General features: G+C 42.6%; 2 protein-coding genes across 5 annotated transcripts in view; one reads left to right on the top strand and one right to left on the bottom strand.

Annotated features, from left to right (window-relative positions):
* Positions 1-19,074, bottom strand: part of LOC102523029 (UDP-glucuronosyltransferase 1-6) — a 74,949-nt gene that overhangs the window by 11,342 nt on the left and 44,533 nt on the right. Inside the window, exon 1 of one of the 4 annotated variants that reach the window (XM_014564721.2) lies at positions 18,111-19,006. The exons of 2 other annotated variants lie outside the window; for them this stretch is intronic. In XM_014564721.2, the coding sequence (XP_014420207.2) occupies positions 18,111-18,956 (846 nt within the window). In that variant the 5' untranslated portion in view covers positions 18,957-19,006. Of the gene's footprint in view, positions 1-648; positions 1,553-18,110; positions 19,007-19,074 lie in introns of those variants that run through there. One more of the 4 variants, XM_006191127.3, reaches the window with a different exon arrangement.
* DNAJB3 (DnaJ heat shock protein family (Hsp40) member B3) lies at positions 7,250-8,232 on the top strand. Its single transcript, XM_014564704.2, is given in 2 exon segments — positions 7,250-8,001; positions 8,004-8,232. Coding segments are annotated over 2 exon segments (450 nt in total). The 5' UTR covers positions 7,250-7,637; the 3' UTR covers positions 8,090-8,232.

Raw genomic sequence — 19,074 nt, 5'->3', positions numbered from 1 at the left:
CTCTCTCACCTCTGTTGAGATTTACTTTTTTGCATACCTCCAGTTCTGGATGGGAAAAAAAATAACATATAAGCATTTAAGAGAATGAGACACATGAAAACTTTCTGCCCAGTGTCAGAACCTGGCTGTCTGGTTATCTGCTTATTAGAGGACATAGAACTGCAGGATTCAGCTTCCTCTTAGAATACCTAGAGGCTGGACTTTTAATCAGGAACATAAAGGCAATTTGCCCTGCCAGGATCAATAGATATCAAAGAATTATTTCTGCAATCTTGAATCTTGTAAGCCTGACCCAATCAAGGGCAAAGTGCATGCTGCACAATTCTGTTCTCCGCGAGGAACTCTGGACCCAGCGCCCTACACGTCTAACCCGTGTTGCATCGAATTGATTACACTTCACTGGAGCACGCAGAATAAAACTGCCAAAGTATACTTCCCTGAAGTGTCCGATAAAAGAAATAATTTAGAGATAATGCCAAAGATATATAAATTACAACTCAGAACTAGGAGACTTGCAAGATAGACATAAACACGAGAGGACATCTGAATCTATCTCAGCGTGCTCATTCAGCTTATCTCTGTGCAAACTCATCTAGCCACAGCACCTGCAAGAATACGGGCATATAAAGTTCCCACTCCGATACACACCTGGGATAGTGGGGTTTTGCTAGCGCAGTTGATCCCACCAATAAAAACTATGTTGGGCATGATGGGCCTCGGGAAATCAATCACAAAGTCTTTTCTGAGAAGCCAGATAGACCCAGATTTCAGAAGGTCCTGGACAGTCACGTCTTTCTGAAGGACTTCCGAGGCAAGAGATGCATATGGGGAATAAACCACACTGCACAGAAGGTTCTCTGACAAGGCAACGAGCATGTTCTTCACCCGCTGCAGGAAGGTCATGTGATCTGGGTTAGAGGACAGAGGCCTGGGCACATAGGACGGTGGGTTTGGGCACTGGGTACCCAGAGAGTCCAGGCTGCAGGGCAGTCCATTCAAGAAGAACACAGTAGGTAGAGCCAAGTACTGGGCCACGATGGGGCCGCAGGGAAGGAAAGGGTCTGTCAACACGACGTCAAAGCTGCTCGCTGCCAGGGAGGCCATCAGCTCCTTGTTGTGCAGCAGATGGGAGCAGGCAGACAAGAGCAGAGCGGAATCCTCTTTGACTTTCTGGTACATTTTGATCACACGCTGCAGGAAAGGATCATTCTCAAAAACATTACGCCCGAGTGTGATGAAAGTCTTTTCCAGTTCCTCCCTCTGGAATGGCACGGGGTACTTCCTCAAGGTGTAAGATGCTCCTTCTTTAATGTGCGTGGAGGCATCAGGTGCTATGACCACTATGTCATGTCCCCTCTGCTGCAGCTCCTGGACGACCCTGACCAAGCTCAGCCAATGACTGCCATCTACTGGGACCACCAGCAGCTTCCCGCCCTGGGACGTGGCGGGGCCAAGCGCCCACAGCAGCAGTCCCAGGACAAGCAGACGTGGATCCCAGGACCCCGTTGTCATGGTGCCCCTGCTGTTCCTACCAAAACTGTCATCTGCCGGAGGTTTGCCCTCTCCCGCTTACACAACGCAAGAGCCAAACTGCACACCAAGTTAATGTTTCATTAGGCCACATGATTATAGCTGACAGTCAGCAAGAGGCAGCCGGAAGTTTACATTTAGAGATAAAGAGGGCTGAACTTTATTAGGTCTCTCATAGGCAACAATAGTTTAACTGGCTAGAATTCCTTCTCAGCTACTCAAATTACATTCTTTCTTTTTTTTTCAGTTAAACTATAGGTGGTTTACAATATTGTGTTAGTTTCAGGTGTACAGCAAACTGATTCAGTTTTACATATATACATATTCTTTTCAGACTCTTTTCCATTATAGATAATTAAAGATACTGAATGTAGTTCCCTCTGCTCTATAGTAGGTCCTTGTTGTTTATCTATTTTAAATATAGTGATGTGTATCTGTTAATCCCAAACTCCTAGTTTATCCTTTCCCCCTTTTCCCCTTTGGTAACCATAAATTCATTTTCTATGTCTGTGAATCTGTGTTTTATAAAAAAGTTCTTTTGTATCATACTTTAGATTCTACTTATAAGTGATATCATATAATATTTATCTTTCTCTGTCTGACTTCACTCAGAATGATTATCTCTAGGTCCCTCCATGTTGCTGCAAATGGCATTATTTCATTCTTTCTTATGGTGGAAAAGTATTCCTCAATATACCACATCATCTTTATCCATCCATCTGTTGATGGACATTTTGATTGCTTCCTTGTCTTGGCTACTGTAAATAGTGCTGCTATGAACATTGGGGTTCATGTATCTTTTCAAATTAGAGTTTTCATCTTTTCCAGATTTATGCCCAGGAGTGGGATTGCTGGATCATATGGCAACTCTATTTTTAGTTTTTTAAGGAAACTCTACACTGTGGTACACATAGTGGCTGCACCAATTTACGTTCCCACCAACAGTGTAGGAGGGTTCCCTTTTCTTCACACCCTTCTCCACATTTATAATTTGTAGACTTTTTGATGACAGCCATTCTGACTATTGTGAGGTGATACTTCATTGTGGTTTTGATTTGCATTTCTCTAATAATTAGTGATGTTGAGCATCTTTTCATGTGCCTGTTGGCCCTCTGTATATCCTTTTTGGACAAATGTCTGTTTAGGTCTTCTGCCCATTTTTGAGTGAGCTGCTTTTGTTTTTTCAATATTGAGTTGTATGAGCTATCTATATTTTGAAATTAAGCCCTTGTTGGTTGCAGCGTTTGCAAATATTTTCTCCCAGTCTGTAGGTTGTCCTTCCATCTTGTTTGTGGTTTCCTTTGCTATGCAAAAGCTTATAAGTTCAATTAGGTCCCATTTGTTTATTTTTGCTTTTATTTCTTTTGTTTTGGGAGACTGACCTAAGAAAACACTGCTCTGATTTATGTTAGAGAATGTTTTGCCTATGTTTTTTTCTAGAAGTTTTACAGTATCATGTCTAATATTTCAGTCTTTAAGCCATTTTGAGTTTGTTTTTGTGCATGGTGTGAGGGAGGGGTCTAACTTCATTGATTTATACGCAGCTGTCCAGCTACCCCACTACCACTTTCTGGAGAGGCTGTCTTTTCTCCATTGTATATTCTTTCCTCCTTTGTTGAAGATTAATTAATTGTGTAGGTTTATTTCTAGGCTTTCTGTGTTGTTGCCTTGATCTATATGTCTGCTTTTGTGCCAACACCATACTGTTTTGATGAAATCACATTCTTGAGTAAACAGAAAAGGCAAAGCATCTCCAACACCTTTGAATCCATTAGATTAGTATTTCCATGGACCAAGAGAGTATTATCCAAGAGGAAAGGAGGCTTTGTGATAACAAAGCAGAACTCCTTTTCAGAAATGAAATTGAAAGCTGAATATGCCTTTCAGAAAGAAAAGAACATGACGTTGCAAGCAGCCTTTAAGTACGTCCTTCTCTGTAGCTCACTCAAGGTTCTGCCCAAGCAGCACATCGTGTTTTAAATCATTCATCCAGCTGGTATCTGTTGATCCCAGCACAGTGCAGGGCCTAGAGGCTCCAGCAGAGACCCCCAGAGATGTGGTCCCCACCCCTACCCCCAGCCCCCACCCCCGAATTCATGCTCCATCTAGAGAGACAGACTAACGATTCAAACAGGGAAACAGACACGTCAGAGGTTGTGTCTTAGCAGGCTAAGAAGGAAATGAATGCTGCCGGAACAGACAATGGCAGGGAAAGAGGCCAGCTACATTCCGTGGGCACAGAAGGCCTTTCTCAGGACAGGTCTGTACTCATTCAGGGAGACAGTGAGAGAACACTCTGTAAATAAGAAATCAAAATAATAGAAGCAATAAAAGTTAAACTGTACTCATCACACAGGCCCAAGGTCCAGGGGAAAGAAAACACTTTGGAGAATTCTGATGATTGGTTGAAGGCAAAGGGGGAAAGATGAACAAAAGCAATGAAGAAGAACACATATTTCTTGTGCATGCGCTCTGTGCCAGGCACGGAGCTAAGCACGTTACAGCATGGCTTAGTTACCCCTAGAATTAGGCTGTGAAGGCAAATGCTGTTATTGCCATTTACAAACAAAGGCACTGAGCTTCCCAGAGACACGTGATTTGCCAGAGGCCTGCTTTTATTAAGTGGCAGAGCTGAGACCCAGGCCCCAGGTGTTAGAGCCCAAAGGCCCTGCCTCTTACCCACAACTCCCTGCAGCTGCTAGCAGGGCCCAGACCACGGTGTTAAGGCTGAGAAGGAAATTTATAACCAGTCAGAAGTCAGAAGCACGGCTGTGATGCCCACAGTCATTACACGATAAACATAACCGGACGGCAGGCAGATGGCAGGACTTTGGGATTAAGGAGAATATACTCACAGAGCAATACTCAGCACAGGCCGGTGCTCCAAAGGGCAGGTGATGGGTCAGGGGCAAGTATGTTAGTTGCCAAAGAGAAATGCCTCTCCCCAGGAAAGGGCGAATCGGAGCACAGAACAGAGCACTTCACTCTTTCCTTTTGGGATAAATTGTTATTCTATACAATCCCAGGATGAAAGCAGAGAGCCCAATATTACAACCGCGGACATCACTGGCCACCCGTACTTGGGGATCTCTCTAGTCACGGAAAAACTGCTAATTTTAAAGCTTTGATGCCCTGTGGGGCATGTTCACAGGATCCCGTCTCATTCTGGTACTTAGAATTGGTACTTAGAGTCCCTTTTCCTGTTACCACCATCCTTCCTCCACTGACCTCCAGGCTTGTATTGGCTTATGCTTGGGGACACACATGTGCCCATGCTCACACTCATGCATTGTGAAGCTCCCCCTTCCCTTCCACACCCAGCCCCAAGCACCCCCCACTCCGTAGAACCCAGATCCTGGATCAGCAGAAAAGACTCATTGGTGTACACTTATCTGCCATGCTGAAATTCATAGTCCAGTTTAAGCATTAAGGGCAATGACTCTTCTGAAGTCTCGATGTCATGAGAGTTCATCTGCAGATCACACAGAGGAAAGGGGCTGTAAATACACACAATCACCACTGTAATGATTTTATGGCTTTCCTGTATCACTCAGAGTCTTAGAACTTTTTGAGGCCTCTGTGCACTCGGATGGTTTGGGGTCATGACTTTGCCCATGACCCATGACTAGGAACTGTTCTTTACCTGTATGAATAGTGGGCAACCCACATTCATTCTCAAGAATTATGACCAAACACCACTACTAAGCTCCTGTCTGGAACCTGAGCAGACCTGACACTCAAAATCCATTGCTAATTCCCCTCCTCACCAAATGGCCCTCCCGGCGCTGTGCTAGGAGCTGGGACCAGAAATCCAAGTTAGAGATGGTTCATGCCTGTCAAGAGGGCTCAGACAGACAAACAACCAAATACAGGGCAGGCAAGATGTGTTCTGGTCGAGGAGCATGCGTGGCCAAGGAAACACAGAGTAGGGCAGCAATGTGCTCTTGCTTTGGGGCCTGCTAAAGAGTGGGCTGTCTGCAAGATCATTCATGGGAACCCCCTGGAAGGTGATTCCTTCTAAAGCTGAAGTCAATAGCTAAGAAAACCACCACTCCACACACTCCTAGCTCCTTTGATGGGACTAGATTGGAGCTGCTTGTCACTAACGGGGCTATGTAAATAAGTCTGTTGCCTTCCAGATAATCAATGGGACCCTTCAGGGAGAAACAAAGCCATCTTCCTTAAATCTCCAGCATTTTGCTCTATTCTGCCTTGTATGCCTAGCAGATTGCCTACCTGTCTCTGCTACTAGACTGACACCCATTCTCACATTTTATTTATTTATTTATTTATTTATTTATTTATTTATTTATTTATTTATTTATTTATTTATAAAGCTGAAAGCAGAATTTCAGCTTTGGAACCACTCTGTCACTCAGGTGGCAGCCCACAGTTTTGCAGACAGTAAGACTCAGTAAATGTCTCTGTATGGAGGTGACACACCTTCTCCTGCTGCTGTAGGCCCCACATGCAAGCAAGCAAATGCTGAATCTAGACTATTCTACCACTGCTTCTCAAACCCAGCTCCCACAGTCCTGCTCCAGGGCCTCAGCCCCCAGTAACTGTAACCCCTACCTGTCCCTTTTGATTCCTTGCATCAGCTGCCCCCATATGGCCCTACACAACCTCTGCCCCTGAAATCTTGGTCAGCAGCTCCCTAGGGCCCAGGATGGAATTCAGACTCCACAGCCTTGCCGTCAGAACTCCCTAGAATGGACTCCTGCTCCCCTGGCCAAGCTCATTCCTCCTCTCTAGCCCTTCTGCTTGATCCCTCCCTCTGCCCTGCTCCTTCTAGCCATTTGGATCACTTAACTCTCCCAAAACACACCTTGTACTTTTCAATATTGCTTTGTTCACAATGCACTCTACCCCTGATCTGTTTATTGCGTGCGTAGCCTGTGCCAAGTCCAGGGCTTCAGTCTCTCAAGGTGATACAAAGTCAGCAGTTTGCTCTGGTGAAATGGCACACCCTTTTGGATCTACCGCCCTTTATGATGAAATGTTGAGTTCATTGGTTAATCATTTCCTCTTGGAACTAAGCGACCTTTATTGGTGTTGTTTCACCATTTATCAAAGCAAAGAATATAGTGTCAGGAAGAGAATAAGGAGGAAGTGAAGTCAGATGTCAAGAAATATCAAAAAGAAAATCACAGTTGTGATACAGCACTTTTAGTGGAAACAATCACTGTGCTCCAAGTTTACCCACACAGCACTATAAACATGGCCAGCAAATTTTAATCATTTTAATATACTAGACCAGGAGTTCACAGATTGTGGGCTAAGGCACGCTAGGAATCCCCAAGAGTTTTTCAGAGAATTTTGCAAAGTTGAAACTATTTCTGTAATAATGATATTTGGCTTTTTCCCTCCCATCTCACTAATGTGTACAGTGGAGTTTCCCAGTGGCTCCCTGACACGCAGTCCAGCACCATACTGAACGCAGAAACAGATGTAAAAGTCTAGCACTTCTATAAAGCCAGAAAGAGTTTTTTATGTAAAATAAGTTATTTTTCCATAAAAATATGATTTGTGTTAGCATGTGATGGGTTTATCATTATTAAATTGACTAATTAGCTTTTGATTGTTTGCACTTGTAATGAGGTAAGTACCGATAGACATAACCCACAAAAACAAAAGAGTCCTGAAGCCAAAAAAGTTGGAGAAATGCCGTCCTAGCATCATTCGAATGCTAGGACATTTGATGAACGATAAGGCTGTCCTTCAGCCCTGGGTCGGACTAAACTCAATCCCGTCACTACCTCAGGCCGGCGGGAAGCCTGGTGTAAAGACTACGCTCAGAAAATCATTCCCTAAGGCAGCCCGTCACAGCCCCTGTTTGGGGATCAGGGCTCAGCTGGGGCCCTGGTGGGCGGGGCTTGCGGTGGGCGGGGCCTCCGCGCCCGCGTGCAACACCACGGCACAGAGCGCCTCGCGGGGCGTGCACTCCGGGACGCGAGCGCTGCGTTCTGGGGCGCGGCCTCGGCCTGTGAGACGCCGGCTTCGTCACAAGGGGCGCCCCTTGCGGGCGGCACTTGGGCCCGCGCCCCGGGGCTGCCAGCCGCGCCGCTCCGAGCCCGTGGCCCGCGGGCTGCGCGCGGCCGCCCGGCATGGTGGACTACTACGAGGTGCTGGGCGTGCCCCGCCGGGCCTCGTCCGAGGCCATTAGGAAGGCCTACCGCAAGCTGGCGCTCAAGTGGCACCCGGACAAAAACCCCGAGAACAAGGAGGAGGCGGAGAGGAGATTCAAGCAAGTGGCCCAGGCTTACGAGGTGCTGTCAGACGCCAAGAAGAGGGACGTCTACGACCGATGCGGCGAGGCCGGGGTGGAGGGCGGCGGCGGCAGACCCTTCGAGGACCCCTTCGAGGACGTCTTCACCTTCCGCGACCCAGCCGACGTCTTCAGGGAGTTCTTCGGCGGCCGAGACCCATTTTCATTTGATTTCTTTGGAGACTCGCTTGAGAACATTTTAGGGTGTCGGAGGAGCTCCCGGGGAAGCAGATGCAGAGGATCCGCACCCCTTTCCTCCACTTTCAGTGGATTTCCAGCATTTGGAGGTAGTTTTTCTTCTTTTGATACAGGATTTACTTCCTTTGGTTCCGTGGGGAACGGGGGCGTTTCTTCCTTCTCCATGTCTTGCGGTAGTGGTGGGACGGGCAACTTCAAATCCGTGTCGACTTCCACCGAAATCATTAATGGCAAAAAAATCACCACCAAGAGAGTCGTTGAGAATGGCCAAGAAAGGGTAGAAGTGGAAGAAGACGGAGAGCTAAAGTCCCTGATAATAAATGGCAAAGAGCAGTTGCTGCACATTGACATCAAGTGATTCCAGTCCACGTATAACTTAGAGCGCATTCTGAGGACTAGCAGGACATTCATTTTTTGAAGATTGCAAGTGAACTCTACTTTCAAAACAACTGTACTCAAGAATTTATAAACAGGTCACGCCAGCACCCTATTCATTGTTACTGTTGGGACCACACAAATAGGACCTCTGTTTTTCTTTAAAACTGTTGTAAATATCTGTATGCACTTTGCTATTTATTAAACATAACCCCAAGGCAGACAGTGATTATTTCATAGTACTGGGACAAACTGTGCACCGCAGCACCTTGAACCTTGCTTTTCCATTTTGTTTGAAGTTCGAGCCAAGGAGTTTGCTCTGAAGTTAACGTTGCCAAGATGAATCAGTTTACTTCAATTTTTTAGCATGTAGTAGGAGGAGATATGAATATATTAGTGCTCCTGACTTAACGGGTGGTTTTCAGTTCCACGTAAATGCTGGTGACATAGTAATAGTTGACAGTTTAGATGCAACCTTAAGCCTAGGCCTTTTAGAAGCAGGTAAACCTGGCAGAAGTGATATATTAGTTCTCTGTGGCTTCTGTAGCAGATTGCCACAAACTTGGTGGCTTGAAACAATGCATTATTTAGTCTCTTTAAGATCTGAAAATTAGAAGTCTGAAATCGCTTTCACTGGACTGAAGTCAGTGTTAGTGGGGAGCATGCTCCCTCCAAAGGCTTAGGCAAAATAGTGAGGTGAATCCCTCACAGTTATATGACTGGTTAATAGCATCCTTAGGACACTATTCAGATCACTTGACAGCAATTCGAAACAAAAGCAAACAAAAAAGCCCAGTGGCGGTGTTGACTCAAAAACTTAATGCAAATCTCATTGCTTGCCTGCATCCAAATTGGTTCTACAGCTATGATTGCTGGAAATGTCAAAAGCATTTCCACAAGGCTACACAAAACTATCCCATTGCCATTTGCAGGATGTTATCTCATTTCAAATTAGGTTGACAAAAGTCAAAAATATTGGAAAGCTTGGAATAGTGGAAAGTTTGGAATACTGTTTGAAACAGCGTAAATACGTCTCAAAGGGTAGCTTTCTGTTGGCACAGTTTATACCCTCAAAGAAGACCTTTTTGGGTCTGGTTACCTTGGGATAGTCCATCACAAAGTAAGCGCCATCCCCCTTGGTCATCTCCAAGGAAAGACTTGTGTAAGGCATGAGGGCCAAAAGACAACTGAACCCGACAGACTGGAAGTGCAACATGTGGCCTGAGTGCATTGTTAACAAACTAAGAATATGTGAGATTGAGTTTGGAAACCCTTTGGTCCCTTAAAGTCCAACCCCCATGGAATGACACACAGACAGTACACAGCAGGAACACAGGATTCAGCCACTCTCCCATGGGGACAGAGTCTTAAACCCATATCAAATAAACAGTCACTGAGGTACCTGGGCAGTGCTGCTTATGTGCTCCGTGCAAGAAGTATCACAATAAAACAGACTCCTGGGCCTTTTCATGTGCTTGCCAGGCAAGGGAACCCACACTGGTGAAGACATTCATAGTTGTTGAGGGAAGCAGGGAGAGAAGGGATGTTAGAAGTTTTGAGGTGATAGGAAGGAAGGTGCACAGTTTCATGGAGCTTATGCTAATTAAGAGTTGAAAATTACCACTCTGGTTAGGGCAGAATAAATGCACTTAAATTTCTACTGTTGGTTAAAATAAGTCCCCATTGTTCAGTGGTCAGGTAAGTTTTCAGTTGAATCCAGTAAGACTGACACACCAAGGTGGCCCAGAGGTCATGGGTCTTTAACAGCTCTGGGTAGTCATAATAGTTGAGGGCAAAGACAGCCTTCAGTTTTGATATATCCTGGATTAGTTCTGCTAAGTGGAAAAGTTTCCCTTTTACAGAAATAAAAGGCATTTTATTTAAAGAATTTTCAAAATTGAAAATCTTTTTTTAAATGTCTTGACTCAAAAAATAGCACTGCTCTGGGTCTGTATATCAGTCTTCCTTTGTTATGGAAAGGTTTGAATGGCCTTCAGAGTGGAAGAAAGGCATTTCCTCTGGTGCAAAAATGACCAGCTTAAGTTCCCAGCATTGGATTCCCTCCATGGGATCACTAGCACCTTCCCACAGACATAGCCAGGCAGAGAGAGCTGTGTTCCTGTGAGCACCAAGAGACCTGGAGACCTGTGGTCATCTCAGCAGAATCCAAACAGCCACTTTCCCTGTTGGAGCTTCGCACTTAATTGTTTTTATTTTAGCTTTTTTCACACAACTGAAAACATTTGGTACAGAGAATAACTCTCTTCCAGTAACCATTAGGGATCAATCTTGTTTCTCCTGCAATTCCACTCTTCTGTCTCCAAAAATGGAGAAAGTCCTTCCTCATCTTGGGAAGTCATTCACCTAAATGCTTACTTCTGAAGAAATTTTTAATTCTTTCTCATCCTATTGTCTCAGTAAACACAGATTCCTTTTATGTCCTCTTCTCCCGCTCTCTAAACCCTTTCTGTGTAATTTCAACTACCACCAGTCAGTATAATCAGCAGTCTCGTTTGCCTACACGCTGGGAAATAGTCAATGACCACATTAATGGAAAAGTCTATTCACCATCTTTAGCCTATGCAGCTGAATTTTGGACTTATTAGTAACTTAATAAAGCTCTTTCCTCTTATTAATATGCAACTTGTAATATACCCAATCAGAAAGAAACTTTTTGTTTTTTATTTGTTTTTTCCCAACTTAGTGGATGAGAATACTTGTGTAAGATCAGGAAGGGTGCTTCATTCAAGGTATCTATATTTGACAAAATTCAGATGAATTCTTTACTTTGGAAGTTTATGAAAACAAAATTATTTGTTGAAAATGAATATTCAGATCATGGGTGGGGGAGCCAGGAACTTGAAGGAAGCAAAAAAATGAATTATTTAAAATGCACATTGAAAGCAATAAAGTTCAGAATTGATAATGCAGAAAGAAAAATCAGTGACAGAAATATGCTTTTCCAGAAATCATCTCCCAGAATGCATCAGAAAAATAGAGAAGATAAAATTGGATAGGAATATGATAGCAACAGAGCTTGAAAAGTAGAAATCTATGAATGACAGATGTTCCCAAAAAAGAAACCAGAAGAAAAAGTTCAATAAGTTAGAGGAAAACTTTCAGTAAGATCTGGGCTTAACTTTAGGCTGACTCTGTATGGTAGGCAGAAAAATGGCCTTGCAAAGACATTCACATTCTAATCCCTGGAACCTCTGACTGTGTTGCCTTACATGGCAGAGGGACTCTGTAGATATGATTAAGGGTCTTGAAATGGGAGATTACCTTGGATTATCGGGATAGGCTCAGTGTAACCACAGGGATCCTCACAAATCAAAGAGGGAGGAAAGACAGAGATTTAAAGATGCTGTACTGCATTTACATGGAAATGGAAAAGTGCCAGAGACTTCCCAACTTAACAAAAAAAAAATTGTTTGGAAAAAGGAAACACTTATGTAAAAAGAATGAGCTGATACTAAAGGGAAGGAATAAAATCAAGCAATTATATTGTATGAATGGATAGAATTCTTACATCAAAAAAAAATGAGTTTGGATGGAATTTTTTAAGTGTTATTTAAAGAAAATTTAAGGAAACATTTTAATAAAGTTTTCTTTTTAAGTTGAAAGAGATAGATGTCACATATATGGTCAAGTTATATTTGGCAAGGGTGCAGACTATTCAATAGGGACAGTCTTTTCGACAAATGGTACTGGGAAAACTGGATATCTGAATGCAAAAAAAAAAAATGAAGTTGGCCTCTTAAGAACACCATATACAAAAATTAACTCAAAATGGATCAAAGACCTAAATATAAGACTTAAACTATAAAGCTCCTAGAAGAAAACATAGGATAGAGCTTCACAACATTGAATTTGGCAAATATTTCTTGAAAATTACACAAAATTTATTCATGGGTAATGAATAAATAGACAAATTGGACTTCATGAAAAATACGTGCATCAAAAGACATTATCAACAGATTAAAAAGGCAAACCATAGAATGGGAAGAAATATTTGCAAACCTTATAAGAGATTAATATCCAGAATATATAGAGAACTAAAACTCAACAACAAAAAGACCTGATTCAAAAATTGGCAAAGGACTTAGACATTTCCCCAAAGAAGATATACAAATGATCAATAAGCACGTGAAAAGATGCTCAATATCACTGATCATTAGGGAAATGCAAATCAAAACTACAGTGAAATGTCACCTCACACCTATTAGGATGGCTGTCATCGAAAACAGAGCAAAACAAGTGTTGGACAGGATGTGGAGAAATTGAAACCCCTGTGTACTGTTGGTGGAAATGTAAAATGGTGCAGTGCATTCCATTCTGTGGAAAACAGAATGGCAGTTCCTCAAAAAACTGAAAATACAATTACCAGATGATCCAGCTATTCCACTTCTGGGTATATACCCCCCAAAAAATGAAAACAGGGCCTTGAAGAAATATTTGTACACCCATGTTCATAGCAGCATTATTCACAAGTGCCAGAAAGTGAAAGCAACCTATGTCCGTTAACAGATGAATAGATAAGCAAACTGTATATCCATTGACGGATGAATAGATAAGCAAACTGTTGTCTATACAATGGGATATTATTTGATCTTAAAAAAGAAAGGAAATTTTGACATATAAAACAACATGAAGGAAGCTAAAGGACATGATGTTAAGTGAAATAAATCAAGATCAAAAAGACAAATACTGTATGATTCCACTTACATGAGGCACCTAGAGTAGTCAAATGCTTAGAGACAGAAAATAAAATGGTGGTTACCAGGGACTAGGGAGTAGGGGAAGTGAGGATGTGTTGTTTAAGGGGTATAGAGTTTCAGTTTTTGAAGATGAGTTCTGGAGATAGGTTGCACAACCATGTGAGTGTAATTAAGGCTACTAAACTACACTTAAAAATGGTTAAGATGGTAAAAGAATGTTTACCAAGAACATTTTTAAAAGGCAAATTTTATGAAGAAAATACAGCAGTCATATACCTATATGCCCTAGTTGAGCAGCTATATGTTTAAAGTAAAAATTATTAAAAATTCCAAATGTAAATTGGGCAAAATTCAGTTAAATGGGGAAATATTTTAAGACATCATTTTCAGAATTGTGCATATTGAAGTTTTTTTAATTGATAATATACATTTTAGGTGTATGTATATATGGAATATTTACAAACGTTGATCATATGCTATCTGATATAGTAGCCACTAGCTACACATGACTTGAAATGTGGATAGTCCAAATTGATACATGTTGAAAGTGTAAAGTACATATCAGATTTTGAAGGCTTAGTATAAAAGAAAAAATATGAAATACTTCATTAATAATTTTATATTGGGGGGAGTGATCAAGATGGAGGAATTAGAAGACCCTGAGCTCACCTCCTCCCATGGGCACACCAATATTATCACAATTTACAGAGAAAATATTAATGAGAAAAACTTGAAAACTAGCATAAAAGTTCTTCTACAACCTATAAAGAAGGAAGCACAACAAGCTGTGTAGGAGAGGTGGAGACGTGGTATAATCAAGGCCCACACCTCTAGGTGGACAACCCACAGATGAGAGGATAACTACAATTGCAGAGATTCTCCCTAAGGAGCTAGGGGTCTGAGCTCCATATTTGGCTTCCCAGCCCAGGGTCCTGCACCAGGAAGAAGAGGTCCCAGAACATTTGGCTTTGAAGGCCAGTGGGGCTTGCTTTCAAGAAAGCCAGAGGGCTGTAGGAAATAAAGACTCCACTCTTAAAAGGTGCACACAAGATCTCACACACACTGGGACCCCAGGCAGAGCAATAATCTGAAAAGAGCCTGAGTCAGACCCACCTGCTGATCTTGGAGAATCTCCCACAGAAGCAGGAGGCAACTAGAGATCATCTTGGTGATACAGTCAGTGGCGGCAGCCATTTTGGAGAGCTCTGTTCCACCACGATGACACTGGTGCTGGCAAGTGCCATTTTGGAATCCTGCCTCTAGCTTACTAGTGCCAGGACCCAGCCCCACCCTGTAGGAACCAGTACTAAGACACCTGGGGCCAAGCAGCTAGCTGAGTGGGGACACAGACCACCCACCAGCAGGCCAGCTTCCTTAGAACTCCCTGAACTCCCACCACACGGGGCCTGGTCCCAGCCACCAGACCTGGCCCTGTCCATCAGATGGCCCAGGACCCGGACCCACCTACCAGCGCACCAGCGCTAGCCCAGAGACCCCCTGGACATTGGCCCTACTTTCCAAAAGGCTGACACCAGCTCCAGGATCCCTAGGCCCTGCAGCCAGAGACTCCAGGACCCAGCCCTACCTACCAGGAAGCCAGCATTAGCCCCAAGACCAAGCCCACCCACAAGCAGGCTGGCACCAGCACCAGGATCCCCTGGGTCCTGGCCCCATGCACCAGCAAGCCATCACCAGCTTCGGGAAACCTCAGACCCCACAGGTAACCCGTAAGTTTATCAGCTAACTTTTCAGCAGAAACTCTGCAGGTCAGAAGGGAGTGGCACAATATATTCAAAGTGATGAAAGGGGAAAACCTACAACCAAGAGTGCTCTACTCTGCAAGGCTTTCATTTGATTCAAAGGAGAGATTAAAAGCCTCACAGACAAGCAAAAGCTTAGAGTTCACTACCATGAAACTAGCTTTACAAGAAATGTCAAAGGGAGTTCTCTAAGTGAAAAGTAAAGGCTGCAACTAGAAATGCGAAAATGAGGAAAGGAAAATTTTCATTGGTAAAAGCAAATATACAGTAAAAGTATATCAACCAGGCATAAACCTAGCAGGAAGTTTAAAAAACAAAGTAGTAAAATTATGTATATCCACAATAAGTAGTTGAGGGCTACACAAAACAAAAAGATGTGAAATATGATGTCAAAAACAATAAACGTGGGGGGAGAGTAAAAATTCAGGGTTGTTAAAATGCATTTGAACTAGAAATTGACAACTTAAAATAATAATATAATGATAGATAGAGAAATAGATTGCTATATATAGACCTCATGGTAACCACAAACTAAAAATCTATAAATCATACAAAAAAAGAGAAAGGAACCCAAAAGTAACTCCAAAGATAGTCATCAAATCACTAGGGAAGAGAGCAAAAGAAGAAGGAACAACAACAACAACAAAAAGAACTACAAAAACAACCCCAAAACAATGAACAAAATGGCAATAAGTACATACCCATCAATAATTATTTTAAATATAAATAGACTAAATGCTTCAATAAAAAGACACAGGGTGGCTGAACTCATATACAAACAAGACCCATAATATATGCTACCTACAAGAGACCCACGTCAGATCTAAAGACACACAGAGACTGAAAGTGAAAGGATGGGAAAAGATATAAGATGCAAATGGGAAAGCTGGGGTAGCAATACTTACATCAGACAAAATAGACTTTAAAGCAAAGACTAAAATAGGAGACAAAGAAGGACACTACCTAATGATCAAGGGATCAATTCTACAAGAGGATATGACCATTGTAAATATATATGCCCCCAAATACCAAAAGCAAATATCAACAGACATAAAAGGAGAGGTTGACAGTAAACAACAATACTAGGATATGTTAAAAAAAACCCACATACATCAATAAACACATCATTTGGACAGAAAATCATTAAGGAAATACTGGCCTTAAACGAACATTAGACCAGTTAGACCTAGTAGATATACATAGAACATTCCATCCAAAGGCAACAGAATACGCATTATTTTCAAGTGCACATGAGACGTTTCTAGGAAGGATCACATGTTAGGCTACAGAAGAAGTCTCAGTAAACTTAAGACTGAAATCATATCAAGCACCTTTTACAACCACAATGAAAGCAGAAATCAACTACAAGGAAACAGCTGCAGAAAACACACACACGCACACAGAGGCTAAACAATATGCCACTAAACAACTAGTGGGTCACTGAAGAAATCAAAGAGGAAATTTTAAAAATACCTGGAGACAAATGAAAATGAAAACACAATGATCCAAAATATACTGGACACAGCAAAAGTAGTTCTAAAGGGGAAGTTTATAACAATATAAGCCTACCTTAAGAATAAGGTAATCTCAGTAAGATTACCTTATAAGAAAAATCTCAAATTAACAACCTAAACTTACACCTAAAGCAACTAAAACAAACAAAAAAAAAGAACAAACCCCCAAAGTTAGTATGAGGAAATAACTAATAAAGGTAAAAGCAAAAATTAAAAAGATCAATGAAACTAAGAACTGATTCTTTGAAAAGATAAACAAAATTGATAAATCTTTAGCCAGACTCATCAAGAAAAAGACAGGGCTCAAATCAATCAAGTCAGAAATAAAAAGGAAGAAGCCACAACCAACACTACAAAAATATGAAGAACCATAAGAGATTATTGTGAATACTTATATGCCAGTAAAAGGAACAACTTAGAACACATGGACAAGCTCCTAGAAATGCACACTCTCCTAAGACTGAACCAGCAAGAAACAGAGTATGAACAGACCAATTACCAGTTACGAAATTGAATCAGCAATAAAATGACTCTCAAGAAATAAACATCCAGGACCAGAAGGCTTCACAGGTAAATTCTACCAAACATTTAGAGAAGACTTAACATCTGACCACCTCAAACTATTCCAAAAATGGCAGAGGAGGAAATGCTTCTGAACTCATACTGGAAGGCCAACATCACCCTGATAACAAAACCAGACAAAGATATCACACAACTACACAAAAAATGACAGGCCAATGTTGCTGAGTTACATTGATGCAAAAATTCTCAACAACATATTAACAAACCAAACTCAGCAATACATTAAAAGGATCATACACCACGATCCAGTACGATTTATCCCAAGGATGCAAAAATGGTACAATATCTACAAATCAATCACCCTATTAAAAAATTGAAGATTAAAAGTCATATGATCATCTCAATAGATGTGAGAAAAGCTTTTAACAAAATGAAACATCCATTTATGACAAAACTCTCCACAAAGCGGGTACAGAGGTAAAATGCCTTAACTTACTTAAACACATACATGACAAGCCCAGAGCTAGCATCACACTGAATGGTGAAAAGCTGAAAGCATTTCCTCTAAGACCAGGCACAAGACAAGAATGCCCACTCTTGTCACTTTTATTCAAAATAATACTGTAAGCCTTACCCACAAAAAGAAAAAAAAGTACCAAAATTGGAAAAGAAGTAATAAAATGATCACTCTTTAGAGATAATAAGATACTTACTTTACATAGAAAATCCTAAAGGTGCCACAAAAAAGAACTAGAACACATCAGTGAATTCAGTAAGTTGAGGTTACAAATTTATTCTGCAGAAACCAGTTGCATTTCTATATACACTGACAATGAACTACCAGAAAGAGAAATTAAGGAAACAATTCTGTTTTCAGTATGGATGGTTCACAGCTCAAGTTCTCTGCTCCTGCTCAGCTGGAGAAAACTGCACAACCACGACGTGGTGCCTTTACCAAAGGGCAGTCTGGGTTGAATCACACCATTGCTTCCCAAACCTATTACAGACCCTCACCCCTTCCTGTCACTCCTCTCAAAGACCATCACAAGCCTTCACCACACTACTGGAGACTCTTTAACGATTTAGCTCACCCAGGACTGTTAGCAAGAGACTGAGAGGTAGAAATATTTAGAAAGATCAGTAGATAAATAAGTACCTGAATATAAGTTCTTCTTTAAATGGGTCGCACTTGGAACATGGACGGAATAAAAGCACCAATACAGACCTGAGATAGTGGTTTCCTGTTGGCACAGTTTATACCCCCAATGAAGACCATGTTGGGCATGACTGGCCGGGGGTAATCCATCACAAAGTCTCCTCTGAACAGCCACACGGACGCAGAGCTAAAAACTTCCACCAGCGACACCTCTCTCTGAAGAAGCTCGGACGCCATCCGTTGGTAAGGAGTGTAAGATGCGTGGCAAATGTACTTCAGGGCCAGAGGGTACAGCATGTTCTTGACCCTCTGAAGGAATGTCATGTGGTCTGAATTCCTTGTTAACAGCCTAGGAACGTACGAGAAAGGGTTTGGGCACGCTGTGCCCTCAACATCGAAGTCACACGGAATGCCACGCAAAAAAAACACCGCAGGAAGGGACAGGTACTTGGCCAGCACTGCCCCGCAGGGGTAAACAGGGTCAGTTAACACCACATCAAAGGAACTGGCATTCAGGCGCCTGATCAGATCCTTGTGAGACAGCAGCGCCTCGCAAGACCTTTGAAAGATTAAAGACGCATTTTTCAAGCCTACCATCGTATTCCAAAACATCTTTAGAAAATTTACTCTTTCAAATAGCACATGCACTTGGCCCATCATGACATAATCAAATTCGTCCTGCGTGTTCGGAGTAGCGTAGGTTTCCGTGGTGAAGAAGTCCTCTGGCTTGACGTGCATGTTCACCTCTGGAGAAAGGACGACTGCGTGGTGGCCCCTGGCGTGGAGCTCCCGCACGGCCTCCCGCATGCTGAGCCAGTGGCTGCCCTCCATGGGGACCACCAGCACCTTCCCGCCCTCGGCCCAGGGCCCGGCGCACAGGCACAGCAGCAGTCCAGCCAGCACCTGGGGTCCCATGGCCGCGGTGGCCCGAGCCAGAAGCAACTGACTGCGGGGCAGGCTGTGCCTCCTACATTTGTTCCGCCATCCTTATCTTATCTCTCAGCCATTTCAACAAAATGGCATGTAATTGGAG

Source organism: Camelus ferus, chromosome 5 (assembly GCF_009834535.1).
Source record: "Camelus ferus isolate YT-003-E chromosome 5, BCGSAC_Cfer_1.0, whole genome shotgun sequence".
Lineage (NCBI taxonomy): Eukaryota > Metazoa > Chordata > Mammalia > Artiodactyla > Camelidae > Camelus > Camelus ferus.
The sequence above is the reverse complement of the archived record's forward strand: the minus strand, read 5'-3'. Positions and strand labels throughout refer to the sequence as shown.